Source organism: Acanthopagrus latus, chromosome 1 (genome assembly GCF_904848185.1).
Source record: "Acanthopagrus latus isolate v.2019 chromosome 1, fAcaLat1.1, whole genome shotgun sequence".
NCBI classification, from domain to species: Eukaryota; Metazoa; Chordata; class Actinopteri; order Spariformes; family Sparidae; genus Acanthopagrus; species Acanthopagrus latus.
In genome coordinates, this window is record NC_051039.1 from 10034448 (window position 1) to 10051867 (window position 17420).

The 17420-nt window shown below is 41.5% G+C and overlaps 1 protein-coding gene across 1 annotated transcript in view; it reads left to right on the forward strand.

The window, feature by feature from the left end:
• The first annotated feature begins 1448 nt into the window (after positions 1 to 1448).
• The window catches only part of znf827 (zinc finger protein 827), a 71950-nt gene continuing 55978 nt past the window's right edge, over positions 1449 to 17420 (forward strand). Inside the window, exon 1 of the mRNA XM_037116731.1 lies at positions 1449 to 1807. Coding sequence (XP_036972626.1) covers positions 1765 to 1807 — 43 coding nt within the window. The 5' untranslated portion in view covers positions 1449 to 1764. The remainder of the gene's footprint in view (positions 1808 to 17420) is intronic.

Consider the following 17420-nt stretch of genomic DNA (forward strand, 5'->3'; position numbering starts at 1 on the left):
GTCACCTGTGGACAGCCAAGAGGGCTAATTTGGGCTTTTCACTAATTGCCACGGTAACGAGCCTCCTGCGCCTCCGCTGGGGGTGGGTGGAAGGCATGGCAGGAGGAGGACTGGAGGATGGAAGGATGGAGGGATGAAGACACAGCTCTCCTCACACACGGCCGAGGTGTGAAAGAACGCGGCAGGCCAACAGAACGCAGCCTGGAGGAGTCCAACAGCAGGGAGTGGGGGACAGCCTGCGCTGTGAAAAAGCCCCAACACCCAGCTGAGAGGGAGGAGGATTCAGCTCTGGCCAGTTCTGGTCTCTCAACTTTGATGAGGAGATGACTACATTGGGTTGGATAATTGTTGGACATTTTTCTGACACTGACACCTGTTAAAAAAAAAACAAAAAAACCCTCCACCTGATTTCATTCTGGTTCCCACACAATGAACCTTTCTTTCTCTGCTGTTCTTTTAATAGACACATTTTAGGTAAAACTCAGCAGGCAGTTTTTAAATGAGCCGCCTGACATGTATGAAGCCCATGTGTGGGGGAACAGAGGTAGACGGGGGTGATGGGGGAAATAAGCCAGATATAAATAAAGGATGTTTGATCACGGGGATGTTTCCTGTTATTAAGTAAGCTGAAGTTCAGACTGCAGCTTTCAGGTGTTGCTTTCCCTCATGCGACTCTTATACAGATTATAAACGATGGTAAGATGGAAGCCTGGGAGAAACTTTCCTCAGAGGAGAAGCTCGGATTGTCATTACTGTAGTACTATTAAAACATGTACCGAAAAAAGTGTAATTAGTATTACAGATGCACAGCAGGATAGATTCAATGCATGCAGTGTTTCAGTCAAGACAAGCCCTTTTTTCCTACATTTAATTATCACCATGTTGCAAATGTTATATTTCATTTTAATTACAAGGAGGATTTGGTCACAGCATGTACAATCTATGCCTCAACGCGCCTCTGCTTTATGCGTTTCATGGCGCCTAAATGGACATTCATGTTCGCATCATTTGCATAAATTACCAACGTCACTCACTGTTATATTATTATTATTATTATTATTATTATCATTATTATATTGCTATTATTTTTACTGTTGTTGTTGTTGCAGGGGGAATTAAATAGATTCCGTAATTCAACTCCATCAGTATGGCCCCCTCTGCTGAATTATACCCTCTTTTGCTTTTTTTTTTTTTTTTTTCAAATACATTTTCTTTCCAGCAATACACCCTGAAAGCTTGGGGGCACCTTGTCCGTACGCCGCTCTCGGGGGCGAGCTCCTCGAGTGTGTGTGTGTGTGTGTATGTGCGTGCAAGGGAGCGCGTGCGTGTGTGTGTGTGTGTGTGTGTGAGTGAGAGAGAGCGAGACATAGGGAGAGAGAGAGAGAGAGAGCAATAGAGAGGGGGCGCGCGCGTGTGTGTGTGCGAGAGAGAGAGAGAGAGAGTGAGTGAGTGTGTGAGTGTGCGTGCGTGCGCGTGTGTGTCTGCTCTGCTGTTGCTGCCCTTTGATCCCTGCATTAGTGTTAGTTAGGGGCTCGGAGACACACTTGCACCGAGAGCAGCCATAGTCAAGACACGGCAACAACAACAGCGGCACCTCCTCCGCCTGTGTTCCCATTCCCCCCTCCAACAATACACTTTAAACCGAGCAAAGCCAGGTGCACGACCAAGTCCCTGCCATCACTGGCGCCTCCAGTCTCAATGGGAAAAACCTTTTTTCTTCTTATCCCCAAACAAGGACGAGAATGTGATTAAAAACGGGGGAAAATGCCAAGGAGGAAGCAGGAGCAACCCAAGCGCCTGCCTTCACGTAAGTCGTTCACTCGATTTGTTCCATTTTAGCGGCTCTCCGTGTGTTTTGCGCAGTAGTTTAGGGTTAAAGAGGTGAAACAGACAAAAGACTCGGCGTAGGTTATTTCTCCCTTTTTAGGTCCGAGCGAGGCAGCCATGTTGTTGGCGATGGGTAACGTTAGCCAAGGCAGTGAGTGGATAAATGATACGTGGCTTTATTAAAGAGTATTATCGATAGTGGTCCGATTCCGTCAAAGGTTGCGGTCAGTTGGCGTATGTGTCGGTTGTGTGTGAGGAACAACGGCCGAGCGTTTTCGGTAATGTGTTTCGCCTCTCGCTTGGTCGCTTTTCGGGCAGAAAGGGGAGGATCTGGGAGTCTGGCCGCAATAAAATGAAGGGTCAGTCGGATCAGACAAGCCAGAGTCTGGCTACCCATACCCCAGTGTTCCTAGTTAGCAATAGCGCTATCTAGCAACGCTCGGTAAACTTCAATTTCCTCGGCGATAAACGTCTAACTTTCGCCTCATAGTTAGTTGCTGGCTTCCATATCGCGGAACCCAATTTGTTCGCGCTTGTTTGTCGTCGACTTTAAAAAGTGTGGTGAGATTTCTTCCAACCCCCCCCCCCCCTTCTCCGCTTCTCCCGAGTCAATGTATTTTTTTTTTCTACCCCTCCCAGTCTGCATGCAGGCTATGTCAGAGCCATGGTCGGTCACCTGAAGTTCAGGGTTTTCCCCCCCTTCCCTTTGCAGCCATTCATTGCAGACAGACTACGATCGATAACGCGGTTAGAAAAAGGAAACGACAGTTATATGCTCCTCTACCTCGCTCGAAATAACACCGTGCCGCAGCTGAAGCCCCACTGTGATTCCCGTGTGGAGTTGATTTTGGTAGTAGCTCGGTTTACTTTTGTACGTTTGACCCTCAGTATCTTGGATGTTCGTATTGTGCCTTTTATCAGTCCAGATAATGAAATGCTGCGATAACACACTCCGGCCACTAGAGGATTGCCTGGACGGTAGTGGGCAATGACAACCATTATTAAAGGGAATTATCCACAGAGTGACATCTTTTTTTTCTTTTTTTTTTTTTTTTGTAATGCTCTTGGATCATTTCTGCTCAATACATGTGTAAGCAAACATCTCAATTAGTCACATTTGGTATGTGAATGTAATGAATAAGTGAGTGATTCATCTGTAAATCAACGGCGGCTTGGTACATTTATCTTATGACACTTATCGTCTTCGTTTCTTAAATGTCAGACGGTGCCAGCTGTTCGGCAAGAACCAGCCACGACCAGAAAAGACTCCTTAAGTTGTCTCCTTAACTCAGTTTACTGACGTACAGTTTACCTGATGCAGGGTTCAAAGGCAGGAGCTGCGCTCCCTCACCTGTGACAGATCAAGATCTCTCACACCTTGAATCAGATGTACATCAGAGGAATTCCTGCAGCTCCATGCAAATGTTTTCTCTATTTTTATTTATTTATTTTTTTAATGGGAATGCTCACTGCTCTGCTGCTCAGTTGTTTGACCTAGGGTTGAACTTGGGAAATTGCAGCGGCTGGCTGGGAGGCATAGAGAATGAGACTGGGTGACACTGGTGACTGACTGCGTGTGTGTGTGTGAGTGACAGGAGGATATTTGGACAGTGAGCCTTTCCTGATATGCTGCATAAGGAGTACGTAAGCCACATAGTTGGACTGCACTGAACAGGGTTATGATATATAACTGAACATGACCCTTTGCAGCCTTTTTTTTTAACTAACGCTTTCCATGCCGAGACTTCTTTCAGGGACCTTGTCTGCTGAACTTATTCTACTCATCAGTAATCAGAATCTGTGTTTTGTGAAGTGTATAAAGGGTAAAGTGTAATCATGAAGCTTTTTTTTTCGCAGCAGTTTTTCATTTCAACACGTGAAACAGGTTGCCCTTTCCTGAATTTCCCTTCTTGCACTCTTGACATTCATCTACTTAATTTAAGAATATGTGTTCCAGGGCATTTGTAAACTTGTTCATGATTAGATTAATAAAAAAAAAATCCAGTATTGAGTACAGTACAGCCCATTGATACTTTGATAAGTTGTTCATTTTCCTCCCAGATAAGAAAATAAGTGTCTTTTCTCCAGTAATTGCAGTGACTCATTGTGTAGGATTGTATGACATGTCACCTTGTTAACGGGGACAAATATATATTAATAGATTTTGAATATAATTCTGATGTGAGTCAGTAGTCTTGAAATATTGCAAAATTGGAATCGATTTGATGTGTTTGTGGAGCAGACGTAACATCATGTGTTAGCACCTGCTGCGATGCTGCCTACCTAAGGAATAGAAATTGATTGTCTATTTTAACATCCAAATGTACCCTGGAGTTGAATTTCCACTACTAGGATTTTTTTAGATGCTTCGTAATGATTAGAGTATTTAAGGACATGCTTTGTTAGTGTAAAATGTAAGATAAGCAACCAGTTAAACCAGTTTGATTATGATTTTATTTTTTATAAATCATCTTAACATGTTAGAAAATGATGGACAAGATAATTGTGAGATCCAGCAATGAGGTTGTGTTCACTAAAGCTTCCCTAATGATAAACAGCTTGTGTTGGAAAAAGGTGCACAGTTTATGTGTGAAAGCTGTGTTTCATACTGTCATCATTATAAAGTATGGATCAGTCAAACGTGAAGTCCTGTATTTTCCATCTTTTGGCCAAGAAGACCAAAGGTAGTCCATGTCAACCTTTCAATTAAGCTTTGTAATTGGTCTGCAACAAAAAATCTTCACCCACGGATCTGTAATCATGTACTCCCATGCAGGCACTGTACTAGGAGCACTGCTGTGCCTGTGTTCCTGGGTTTAAAATGAAAGGCTTTTTTTTATGATTTAGGAGTTGTTTCCCTCCTCAGTCAACAAACTGTCACCGAAAAGTATGAATTTGTCAGAAGCTTTTTGCGCTTTGTTTTGGATCTTCCCACTCTAGAATGGAAGTGTCACCTCATGCCATTCGCTGTCAGTCTGTGTGTTTTCATTATTCAGCCAACAACACCCTGGTGGTGTGCCAGCCAACAAGCACAATATCGAGCTTCAAATCTCTTCATCTGTGGTGAAAAAGGCCAAGCTAATACACTGGCTTTAATGCTGGAGGTGCTTTATCTTAGCACAGACCCAGATATATGGGCTGTGCAGCCCAGTGTGCACTGTCCTATTGTCTGTGGCACAGCTTGTGAGAGGAGACTATTCTTTAAGTGTGTGTGTGCACATGCGAAAGTGAATACGCAGCCTGTGTGTGTTTGTGTTTGTGTGTGCGTGTGTGTCTGTGGGTACATAAGCCGGCTATGGAGGTCACAGTACAGTATGGCGCCTTCACTCTGACAAGTAAACATGACCTTTGGTGCCACAATGAAAACTGCCATTCTTTATGACCTTGCAGCGTGCTATTGTTTGTGTAATTCTGCTGCTTTATTACTCACTCTTAAAAGTTAAGGTTAGTCAAAATGCTTATAAGGTCTAATATATTGTGTATGTGTCTTTGACTTTATAAATTACACAAGGGTTTAGTCAGAATGAGGCTTGATATGTAGTATTCTTTGCCACATTCTGGGCCAAAATGCAAACATTATAGGCTGTGTTGTCATCAGGTCGAAACAAGGCACGAGCATTGAGAGCATTTAGCTTTTGTGTTCGGAAGCATTTTCAAGTGAAACAGAATAAGCATGAAGGACACAACGCTGGGAGGAATTTGACTTGAACCTGGAAAAGTGAGCGTGAGAGCAGAATCCGTCAGGGAGCGAGAGATGAAGCCCATCGTATGCTCCATGTAGTTGCTGAAGCAGTCCACTGTAAAATGCCTTGAGCTGTCACTGTACAACTTTTCTGAAAGTGAATAAGTTCTAGCCAGCGGGCCCTTAATCATGGTATTTTACAGGAAACTGAACAAGATCTGCCATGGCGAACACCTGAAGGCACGCCAACATACAGGTTGCAGGCTAGCTAGCTGTCTTAATGAATATTGGCTCTGTGCAGCTAAAAGTTTAGGAGTAATTGACAGGTGGATGTCATGATATTATTGGTTGGTACTGGTTAGTTCAAGCCTACGTAAGTGCACGTCCTTTTTTGTTCAATAGGAATAAAACATGATTGGTTTTTGATATAAATATACAAACAAACTGAACATTTTTTGGCATGGCTTGTGCACGTTATCACCATGAATGTGATATTGAAGGGTTAAAAAGGCTTTTTTCATTATTTCTGAGCCAGTCGTCATCCTCGTCCTCAAAGCCTCTCAAGGCCATTGGGTGAGTACGTCAAAAATACTGCGAGTCCATATCATAAAGAGCACAACCTTAAGTGTTTTTGGAGTAAGACTTGTATTCTGCTCTTTTCTCTCCTTGCTTTCTTCATTTGAAATGGACAGATTTCTACTCCTCCTCATCAGCCAATAGCTGACTGACTGGGTGGCTCTCTACCTTACTGTAATGGCGGGTCACTGGCTCCTTTCCACTTGCTATGATTATAATGACCTTGGTGGGGCTGGGGCTTGAAAACATTGGTATAAGGGGAAAGGAAAATGAGAGGAGGTTTCCATTTCGCTCTTGGCATAAAATTTGCGGGGAATTTCTGCCAAGAATCCCCCACCCCACCTCACCACCACTGCCACGTCCCCCCCCAAGTTGATGGGGCTTGGGTGCTCTGGTGGTGTCGGGCGAGTGGAGCTCAAGCGAATAATGATACACAGGCTTTAACTTAGAAATGAATTAAAGGCCGGGGAAAGGTGGTGGATGCCTCTCTCCCCATACGCTGTAAGAAAGAGCATAGAAACCAGCTGTCAGGGAACGTTCATATTCTGCAGCCAAACTGAAGTCTGTCTTCTGTGTTTTAGAGTAAATGAAAACACAGACTGTGAATAAACAGTTGGGTAAGGTCTAATTGGCCTGGTTTCAAAGAAGTCGCTGAGCCTCAAGGTCTGGATCTTTGTACACAAATGTTAACCTTATTTGCTACTTTAGACAATTGGCAAGTCACATTTGCAGCATGGTGGTTTATCATGTCGGTGTTAAGATACAGGGTTAATACAGCGTTAAAAATGCATGTTTCCAAAGCTCTCTGTGGACACGTTTTTGTGTATCACGAGCATATGCACAATCTGAGATCACATAATTTATTACATTTATTGAACACCAAACACTGGCACTTCTCAGCAATGTCCTAGACACATGCATGCAACTTAGCAGATTTTTCACTGCGTGAAGAGCCAATAACCGTGAATGGCAGGTGACTCATGTAACTTAACATCCATAGAGGATTAAAAGGAAAACAATATAATGCAGAAAAAGATGCTCTGGGCTCTAATTTAAGACATTTTTTAATTTAAGGTTAGGGATAATAAATTTAATTGTTTAACTGTAACATAACTTGCCTCCTTTTTAAATGTCTGTGTCACAAGTGTTGGTATAAGCACATTTGAGGAATAATTGCAAAAATGTGTATATCAGCCAATATATTGATTTTCTGAATTGTTTGCTCCCTCGTATTGGTATTGGCACCAGCCTAAAAGATCAGTCATGCTCTAAACAGATTTTGAAAAAATATATTTTTTTAAGCTGCGCTGGCATCTGATAAGCACACTTACCAAAATACAAAGTTCAGGTGTCAGAATAGGTATCAGGAAGAACAAAAGTGGTACAGTCATGTTTGCCCAGCACAACTTTTACATATAGACAGGATGGCAGGAGTAAAAGCCAGACATCTGTCTGTTGTTCAGCCTAAGTTAGTGTAAGATATGCTTCTGCAAATAGTTATGTGAAACATGCCTTTGTGGTGGCATAACCCAAGTGCGTCTGGTATCGAGGTTGGGGTGCCAGTCTTTCCCTGCATGGTGCTCAGGCTGCCTCCTGCTGCACATTCAGGCATTAATGAATACCATTGTTCATCAGTGTGAGTATGGCAAAATAGTTAGCCACACACTTTATGGTATTCAGACATATTATCAAAGTTCCTTCCAACAGGTGAGCATGGTGTTGTAGATAAGTTGGAGTAATACTGGTGAACTTGGTTGACCCAGAATACAAGTGTATGTGTGTATACATGCATGTATGTGTGTGTGTGTGTGTGTGTGTATATATATATATATATCAGTCCCTAAATTTCATCCTTCTCCAGTAATTTTTATCTATTCGGAATTAACAAGAACAAACGTCTGTATTTTTTCTTCAGACAAGCAGAAAAAAGTTTATGTGACCTTGGCAAGAATTAAAACCCATGTTTTTGTCCTAAAACATGTGTAACCTTCACCTGAAAACCCTGGTACACCGTGGAATTTTGCTCACTTTTTACACTCCTAAATAGTTGCTCTTATCTTGTCGTATAAACCACACATTTTCTTGATTAGTAAATGTTTGAGGTCACTGGGAGACCCGAGTGTTTAATAATTTAGTTTTCAGCAGAAGAGCTGCAAAAGTGTTTACATGTCCATGTAAGAGAGGCTAGTTGTGCCCCTGAAGTCTAAAGTAGCTCACCCAAAGTTTTTACGTGGCACACTTGCAAAATGATGAGCATCTTTATTAAAGAAAAGTAATAATTTGACTGTTTCTCATACATTTATTTGATTTTCTTAAATATTATTATGTGCCATAATATGTCTGTCCAGCGAGAGCTTGACATTCAGGAGGTGAAAATACAGAGGGATGGGTATTGAATCTTAAACGGGTTTGCACCGTTCTCAGAGATAAAATATGCTACTTAATGCTCGTTCGGATTGGTATTTTAGTTTACCTGTTTTGCCCGATTTAAAACATTTATTTTGTTGATTTTTGTGCAGGCTGTAAAACCACAGCGACAGTAATGTTGTTTTAATGAATTATACAGAACAGAAGTAGACACATTGTTACTTAACAGCAGGTATTCTCAGTGCAAGTAGCAAAATGTTTCACAGTCTTGTATTTGGTAGTAATAATCAGCATTCAAAAAAATGTTCTTTCCAGTTTGTGATTCATTCGTTGTTTGCTGGCATCTTTTTAAGAAGTAAATTCTGTTACTCTGGTACACCACACTCTAGTACAAATTGTAAAATCAAAAAACTTTTAATGAGTAACATTTCCACATCGAAATGTCTAAAAATGACTGGACCTTATGTTGAGTTGTTTACTTGACATCATCTCAAATGTTTCCAACAATGTTAAAACCCAGAAAAAAAAACTAAATTTTGTCCAAGGTAGTAGTGGGTTTGATTTGGTCATCTCGTGATTTAACTTCTGGGGAAATGGAGGAAACATTAGATAATACGTCAGATAATGGGGGAGGAAGCTGTGAAGTTTGCTAAATGTAACTTTACAACATTACCTTGTCTGAGAACATTTCTCCCCGAATCACTGTCAGATTTGGTGTCAGATGGTGGTTGTTAAAAGACCACAACTCCCATGATCCCTGCGCTGCGTTATCAAAGTACGTCTTCAGTTTTCATGAATCGTTCAACTTTAAAATTTTGTCTCTCAGAAGAAAACCTCTGATTCATCCTGTTCAGCATCTGATTACAAATTACTTAATTTAATATCAATAGCGCAAGTTGAAATTCACTTTGGGAAAGTGTTTTTTCCTCTTCAGATGTTTGTTATCTAATAACTTCAAAGAGCCTCCTCTAAGCAGAAAAATCCTCTGCAGCACAAAATCAGGTAACAGTAGTCGTCCTAATACCTCCAGTACAGTACCTGCCTGTCTGTCTGCCTGGTCTCAATCAGACCCCCTCTGTGTGGAATGGAAGTGCCTCAGCCTTGGTAACGATTTTTCCCGTGTTGACAAGTCACAACATGGAGATCTACAGCTCGGAGAGCAGCCCTTTGGCTACGCAGAGCCCTGCTTGCACTGAGTAATAGCAATCTCACAGGAGTAGCAGGCTTTCAGCTGGCAGCAGTTCATACGGAACAGCTCGCCGGTGCAGCTGGGAAAGACAGAGCAGAGTGGAGAGGGAGAGAGGAGCTGGTGGTGGTGGTGGTAGCAGTGGAGATGGAGGGAGGGAGGAAGTGGAGAGGAAGAGCTGTTAAGAGCTTTGGGCGGTTTCTCTGTTGTTGTACCACACAAGTGCATCCAGGCCCTGCAGGACAAGCCTTTAACAGGCATGAGGGATGGAGAGCATGAGAGGAGAGGAGGAGGAGGAGGAGGAGGAGGTGGAGGAGGAGGCAGCGGCAGTGGAAAGGAGGTGGTGGTCTAGGGAGCTGAAGCCGGCCAGTCGTGCCAGACGCCCGCTCTAAACAGGGATGTGATTTATTGTTGGACTCTGTCTCACGTTTCACTCCTAGAAAGACACTAAAATTACATTGTAGAGATATAAAGAACTCCCCCAATTGTCTTAGAAGAAAGACCATCGCCTGTGGGCTGTGAAGAAATTTTGGAGCAAGTGGTACGTCTTTAACTAGTACGTGAAATAGGGAAGTTTTTGGCACAAAGGGGCATATGATCATAGTTTTTGGCTGTGGATTCTAATTTGCTTGTTGCTTTCTGACTGTCTTACAATCATATTGCTTTGCACATTATACATAAACTCTCCAGAATGCTACTTTTTAAAACGTGGTAATTCAGTGTAGGGTTATCAGCGTATGTATATTTTGCCAGGGGGCTTAAAATGGCTTTTGGCCAACACGTTGATCTTTGTCGCCCTCGCTGAATGCACTCTGCGCGGCGCAGTGCTATGAGATGACCTCACTTCCTGTGTGGGTAGAGGAGGGCAGGAGGCCTCTTACACACATGCATGCAGATATTCTCTCTCAAGCACAGCCTGGCTCTAGTTAGCCTTTAGTGCACTAGCCAGGCTAACCCCTCTCTCCTCTCAGTGTGGAAGTGTTTCCACATTGCACATTTAGGCAGTCAAGAGCAAGGCACAGGCTAATGTCTTTAACTAGCCGGGGCTAACAGCTGCGTGTCTGCAGCTTTTTGGGCTGTAGGATCAGTTTTATAGGGAGATTAAAAGTACAAGGAAGGAGGGGGAGCTGTTACAGACACAGGATAGTAGGACCATAAGGCAGTGACAGCTCTCTAGGGAAACAATATATCATCTCTAAAAAGAGAGTGGAAGTGTTTTGGCTGCGAGACAAAAATCCTGAGAAGTTAAAATCATTGACGTGATGTCATCTCAGAGAAAGCCATTGTCACTGCCGTGAGAGGTTATTTATGATGCTGAAAACGCAGGTGAGCGTCTTGACTAATTCAGTTTTGTGGAGGAGGCTCCCCCTTTTGCTCACCGTAGCTGTAGCCTCTCTTAATGCATTAAATGTACACTTTGATGCAGGTCTCATCCTGTCATTGTTTACCAAGGGTATTTGGTCACTTGATTTTGCCCTTGTGATGCTAATGAGATTAGCTAATCACTGGGTCTGTCAGCGTGAGTGAGGAGCCCCGTAGTTTATGGTACCTGTAAGAACTATAAGCATAAGTAGATATAAATCAGTGTTCCATGTATTTCATTTTTAAAAATAAGTGATTTCGCATTAATTATGACCATTTTAACACCATATCTGTGTATCAAAAGTACAAAAAGCTCAAGCTCCAAATGAATCTGGGGAAAGTAACAGAATTTAAAAAAAAATGAACTTATGGCTCCAAATAAAGAATATTTATTGGTCGTGGATTATTTTCTAAATCAATTGATAAGGTGTTTGGGCTCTAAAAAAAAACGCAGAACGGTGAAAAATGTCAGCCAGTATTTCCCAAAGCACAATCCTCAGATGACGTCCTCAAATGTATTATTTTCACAACCCAAATTTATTGGCTTTGGAGGACTAAAGAAATAAGGAAATATTAAAATCTAAGAAGCTGAAATCAGAGAATTTTACTCAAATTACTCAAACATTTGATCGATTATTAAAAATTATTGTTTTGTTTGATTAATTGCTGTGGCTCTAAATGAATGAATGGATTTAGGTAGCAAGTTGTTCTAAAAGTAGTCAATCAGACGGCTCAGCTCATGATTGCCCGTATGTTCCCACTGCCCACGAGTGTTTTGAATGGGGGCCATGTTGGTTCAGATTGCCATGTCATTAATCCCTCGTACTCTACAGGGGAGTGGTCAGCAGCAGATGTATTTGCACTTCCTCCAGAAGGTTTTCTAGATTAGCACAAATCCTCCCAGAAAAACCGTTTAAAAACCTCATTTGGCACGCACAGCCAGACTTTGTGCTCATAGCTGGCCAAAGACAGGCATCCCTCCCTCTACATCTCATTCTCTCTGACTCCCCTGATTTTTTTTCTTTTTTTTATCCCCACCTTGTGGTTGTCCGAGCTTAGCCCCGTGTCGATTTGGACAGGCCAGTGTAATTGTTTGGAAACTCGGGTTCTGTCATTTGCATGTAGCAAGCAGCCACTTTGCCAGTTTCAGTGGTTTGACCTTGTTGTACCTGCCAGCCAGAAATGAGATCATCAGAAGAGCAGACGAGAAGCTGACATCTCTCCTCCACCTACCCGTGGCTTTAAGTGATGGTTGTCATAGCAATCATTATGCCACAGAACAGACTCAGTGGGTGAAGGATGGCTTTGAATGCGGCAGCCTCGGGTCACAACCTGGTTATGACAGAACAGATAGACCTATGAGGGTTGCAATACACAGTCTGCACAAAGTAAACAGCCGCATACATAGCATGTCAGGTTCATATAGGTTTCAGGTGCAGATTGAAATTACTGAGGCAATGTCTCTTTTTATACCTTTGAAGAAAGGCAAGGCAGGTATTGGTGTAACGGGAGGGAAAGAGCAGCATGGGGCGAACAATGCCTCTCATTCCCATCAGCTGCCCTGGCTAGCATTTAACATGGAGATTGGAAACGGAATAAGCTCCCCCCCATTCTCCCTGGACCTGCATGTAAATGAGGTTAGCGGTTAGCATTTCCTGCTGTGCCACAGCAATTCTTCTCCCTCTCTTGCTCCCTCCTTTTCCCTTTTTTTTAATAATGGCCTGAAAGTGCTCCCCCTCTTCCTGGGGTAGGGACCGGGACCAATGCTGATTAGTGTCCCTGTCCTAAGTGACAGGCTAAAATCCAAGCAGGCACTGCCTTGGGCGCCTCTGCCAAACAGCCGTCAAAGCAATACCAGCATAAAAAAAAGGCATCTTCTCCAGCCTCCCCTCAATTCTCAAGATTCCCTCCCCCTTTCGTCTTCCTCGCGGCTCTGCTCATTCTCCCTTGTCGCCCATTCTCTAATAGACACTGCCTCCATCGCTCTAACACTCTGTCCCCATACATACATACATGCACATACAGAATTACCTCTCACACTCTTCCCCCACCTCCCACCAGACCTTGCTTTGTGTCCCTGGGTGGACTGGCTGCTATAGAGCCAAGTGTCCCTTTTGCCAAAAGGGCGATTTACAAACAATACATGGACGCTGTACACACTCCCACCTTCCACCCTCCTACTCTCTCTCTCACTTCTCTTCCACAGACACACAATCACCTCTGTGAGGAGTTTCAGTATGCCAGAAAACTACACAGCGGGGTGATGGCCTGTTCTTTTTCGCACTTGTTCCAAAGAATGTACCCTGTCTACTTGAGAATGCAAGTGCGACATCCACGTCTTGGTTGAATGAGGTTACTTTGTCAACCGGAAGAAAAAAAATGATGGGATCTGACTCGTATGTCAGGTGGCTTATAATTAGCAGTTTTCAAAACCACATGAAATGGTAATGTGAGCTGTATTGATGACAATTTTGCCTGATATAAAGCAAATACGCAAGGGATTTATGTTAGTTGAACAGCGGGCATATGCTAATTACTCAGTGTTTTAGAAGAGGAAATTGTAAAACTAAGAAAAGCTGTTATGCCTCCATTGTAGCTGTAATAAACTGGTTATCGTCATGCTGGATTTTTGGATTTCTCAGTAGGAAACACTGAAATACCTGTAAAACAACCACTGTAGCACGGTAAATTAATCAGGTTTTGCCAGTCAAAATGTAACGCTAGCAAATGCATTTTAAATACTCAGCTTATTATTGGCCATTTGTTGAAAATGTATTGTGTTGTGAGCAAGTCTTTGTCAGAGGCATCTTTTTTGTGTGTGTGTTTTTCACACATGTGCATGGAAAAACACTAAAGTTTTTTTCCTACCATATGTGGTGTTTTAAAGTGTGCTGCATGTGTTTGCCTGTGTTCAGTTTTTACAAAGAAGGATGCCACCCACATAAGCCTATTCCTATGAGATAGAACGGGTGAAGTCTTGATGAATATGAACAGCACTTTCTCACAAAATCAAGAGATGGGTGTACGTTGTATAGCGTTTAGACACAATACTGGCGGGGCGGCTCATTCATCCTGCAACCTATTTATTTATTTTGTTCATTTACATCAGCAGCAGTGATAATTGTTCGGAAATCTTTCGTGTAAATGAATCAGTCAAAAATAGAATTTTAAACTCAAAGGTTTCATTTTGAGTAATTATTTTATGAGAATGAAGGCCAGTTATTCTTAATTTGTTTGAGGTAGAGACATGCCATCTCAATAGTGTCCTTCTGAATAGCCTACTTATTTTTCAAAAATGAAAGGGCTGTGTTTTGGCTGGTTGCAGACAGACTTGGCATCTGGCTTTTATCTACAATAAATAGTGTTATATTATGACTCATGAAAACAACACAAATTATTACAAATTCTGGAAAGACTGTGTTGAAATTAAAGCAATGTTGGTTGTATTGTGTGTGTGTGTGTGCGCGTGCGTGCGTGTGTGTGTGTAGCTTACAATAGAGCAATCACAAAGGTCTAAAACAATTAACTAAAAGAGGTATGTAAAGAAGCCTTAAGTGGTAAAGATTGAAATACACAAAATAGTGCAGTGCAACATGAAATGATTTGAGGAAATTTTTAGCACTTTCCAAACCCATGTGACCAAGTGATTCTTTATGAGCAGAAACGTTGGTCAGCAGTTTTAAATGCTGGGATTAGATTTACGCTTCTGAGTAATACCCCTCATTGACACCCTGCTCTTAAAGACCCCAACACCCTCATCTGTTTTGGGATTACTTCCCTGCAATCCTCGAATAGAAACCTTTTGCAGACAAACATTTTCTGAATACACAGGCAGTTTTGCTAATTATGACAATAAATGTTCACTCAATTACAGACAAACCAATAAATGATATACAATGAATGGGAAGGCACTTCAAATTACATCTGACATTTAATATTTCTTTCTTCAGACTTTTGAAATGCTAATGTTTTCTGTTTTGGATGAACCTGTAGTGGGGATCCACAGATTTTAGCTGTTGAATTATACTTTTGAATTGTCAAATAATCTTGTAGTTTTTCATATTCAGTCACTGGAGAGCTGATGCATAGAATTGCTTTTAAAGATGAGAGGAAATGCGTACAACCTTGTCGGACATGAGGTCTTCTTTTCTAATGGCTACTTACTGTAGGTCAGTGCTTGTAAAGCAGATCCAATAAAAAGCATGACTCACCATTACCCAAAACTGTGCAAGCAGTGGACAAGTCATTCATAATGATAATAATAACACATTTGTCACCATGTTTGTCTGTAAAATCATCTAGTAAGATGTTGACCCAGGGCCAGTTGAACATCAGTTCCAAACCAGTGCCTTGGGAATACCAGTATTTGCGACTTAGTACTTCTCACTTTAAAACAATCCAGTTAATACGTGTACCTCTGTTGTAGGACAGGTCCGCAGTCATTAATGTATACCCAGTCAGAATCAGTGCCACCTTAGAGCTCCGCCGAGATCCAGTAGCTTGTAGAGTTATTTACACATGAATATGCTTGGGAAATATATCATTCGTTTGTCAGGGACAGGGTAAAAAATTAAGCCTTTTGTCCTCTTTTCAAATGGCTACTAAATGTTCAAAATGTACCAGCAGATCAATAAATTACAACAGTTTTTTGGCTGGTGAGTGAAGCAAAGCTACCAGCCACGGACTGCATATTTTACATTACAGCTTTTGGCTAGTGTCTGGTGCTAATTTTGACCCTGGTCAGTGGTATCAGTGGGTTTAATCTGTCTGATTTTTAAATGCACACGATGTCCCTGACCTTCATGAGCATCAGATTCATTCATGAATACAATAAGTGAGCATCTCTATGTTTGTCAGAAATCATTGACATCATGTAGGATTGGACGATATGACAATATACTGGATACATTGTGGGCATTTTTGTAAACCATATCAGCAGGACTGTGGAATGAATTTTTGGTAATATTAAATTATGAGTTTGATTAAATATTTGGATTTGGCCAATGATATAACACGGAGAATGAATTAAAGTAATTTCCTTGATGTCTCCCCAGTGATTGGCATTAAATATTTGCATCTTATATTGACAACTGAAATCAACTGCACTAATAGATTAAGTTGGGCATGTCAGTACAGACCGTTGAACACTAAACAAAAATATAGAAGCTGAGTGACGCATTTGCATCAGCTGAGCACCTTACCTTCAATTTATGCAAAATGCACATAATATGACTGAAGCTAGCGACACCAGTTTGGATCTGGTCTTATAAAGATGCCTCATTTCCATCATGTTTGGCTGCCATGGACGATCTTTATTGCCGCTGGCTATTTGTAGACAAGTGGTTAATCTTTGGGGAGGCACATGAATAACACCATATGCAGAATCTGGCCACAGTCTCTGCTCCCCTTGAGTGAGAGTCAGCATTTTTTATTTTACTGTGTAAATTTAGGTTAACTTTACAAACCAGTTGAGGAAGAATTTGGTTAGAATAATAAATGCTGCTTGAGTGTAATGCAAGATACAACTAGTTAAGTGATAGCTTCATTAACTGGCTAAGCACACACAGACTTCAATTTTAAAACAAACCATTTGAAATATATATATTTTTTTTAAATCTGGACACCAGGAATTTATACCTTCAGGCTTTTATTTTTACCAACTGACTGACACATTGGACAGATCAATGTTGTTTCTTATGGCTTTCACTTATTCATTTGTTTTCTTAAAGTGTTGCAGTTCTCTCTGTTTAGAAAGCCATAGCTTGGGTTTCATGTGGAAAAGTGTGCTTTTCCAGTAGACGTTTGAAGAAGAAAAATAAGCAAAATACACAAACATGACATTGAAAGTCTCTCATAGCAATGTGAAGTAATTAGAAAGTGACTGCCCTTTGTCACTTGAAATGGGGATTGGTAGACAGAGATGGGATTTGAAGTCTCATGTGTACTAGACATTTCAAACATTTTGATGCTGTTTTTGGGACTGTGACAGCGAACATTGGCCCGCTTTCACTCACCAATTAGTGTCATTAGCTGGGTAACACGGTTTGCTTGAAGCCTGGGATGTAGATTATTGCTAGAATGATAATCCTAATCATTTAGTGAGATACTCTTGGTGCTCAACTACAGAGGATGCTGTAAAGTGAGATGAAAAAAAGTTGTAAATGCTTCTTTCTGGGCGATTAGTTACTCACTCAGGCTTTGCTGTAATGGTCTCACACCATATTCACACATTTGCACCAGGATGTTGTTACATGGGCAATGTAAATTTGATGTCTTTCTTGGAATGTGGGAAAACTTTGAAACAGCTCTCTACAATTGAGCTGAATTCATAGACTATGATACCTGGCAGCAAATAAAATCAACTTCTAGAAAATATTGTTTGTTTAACTTTTCTGTGTGCGTCCAGATGTCAAAACAATA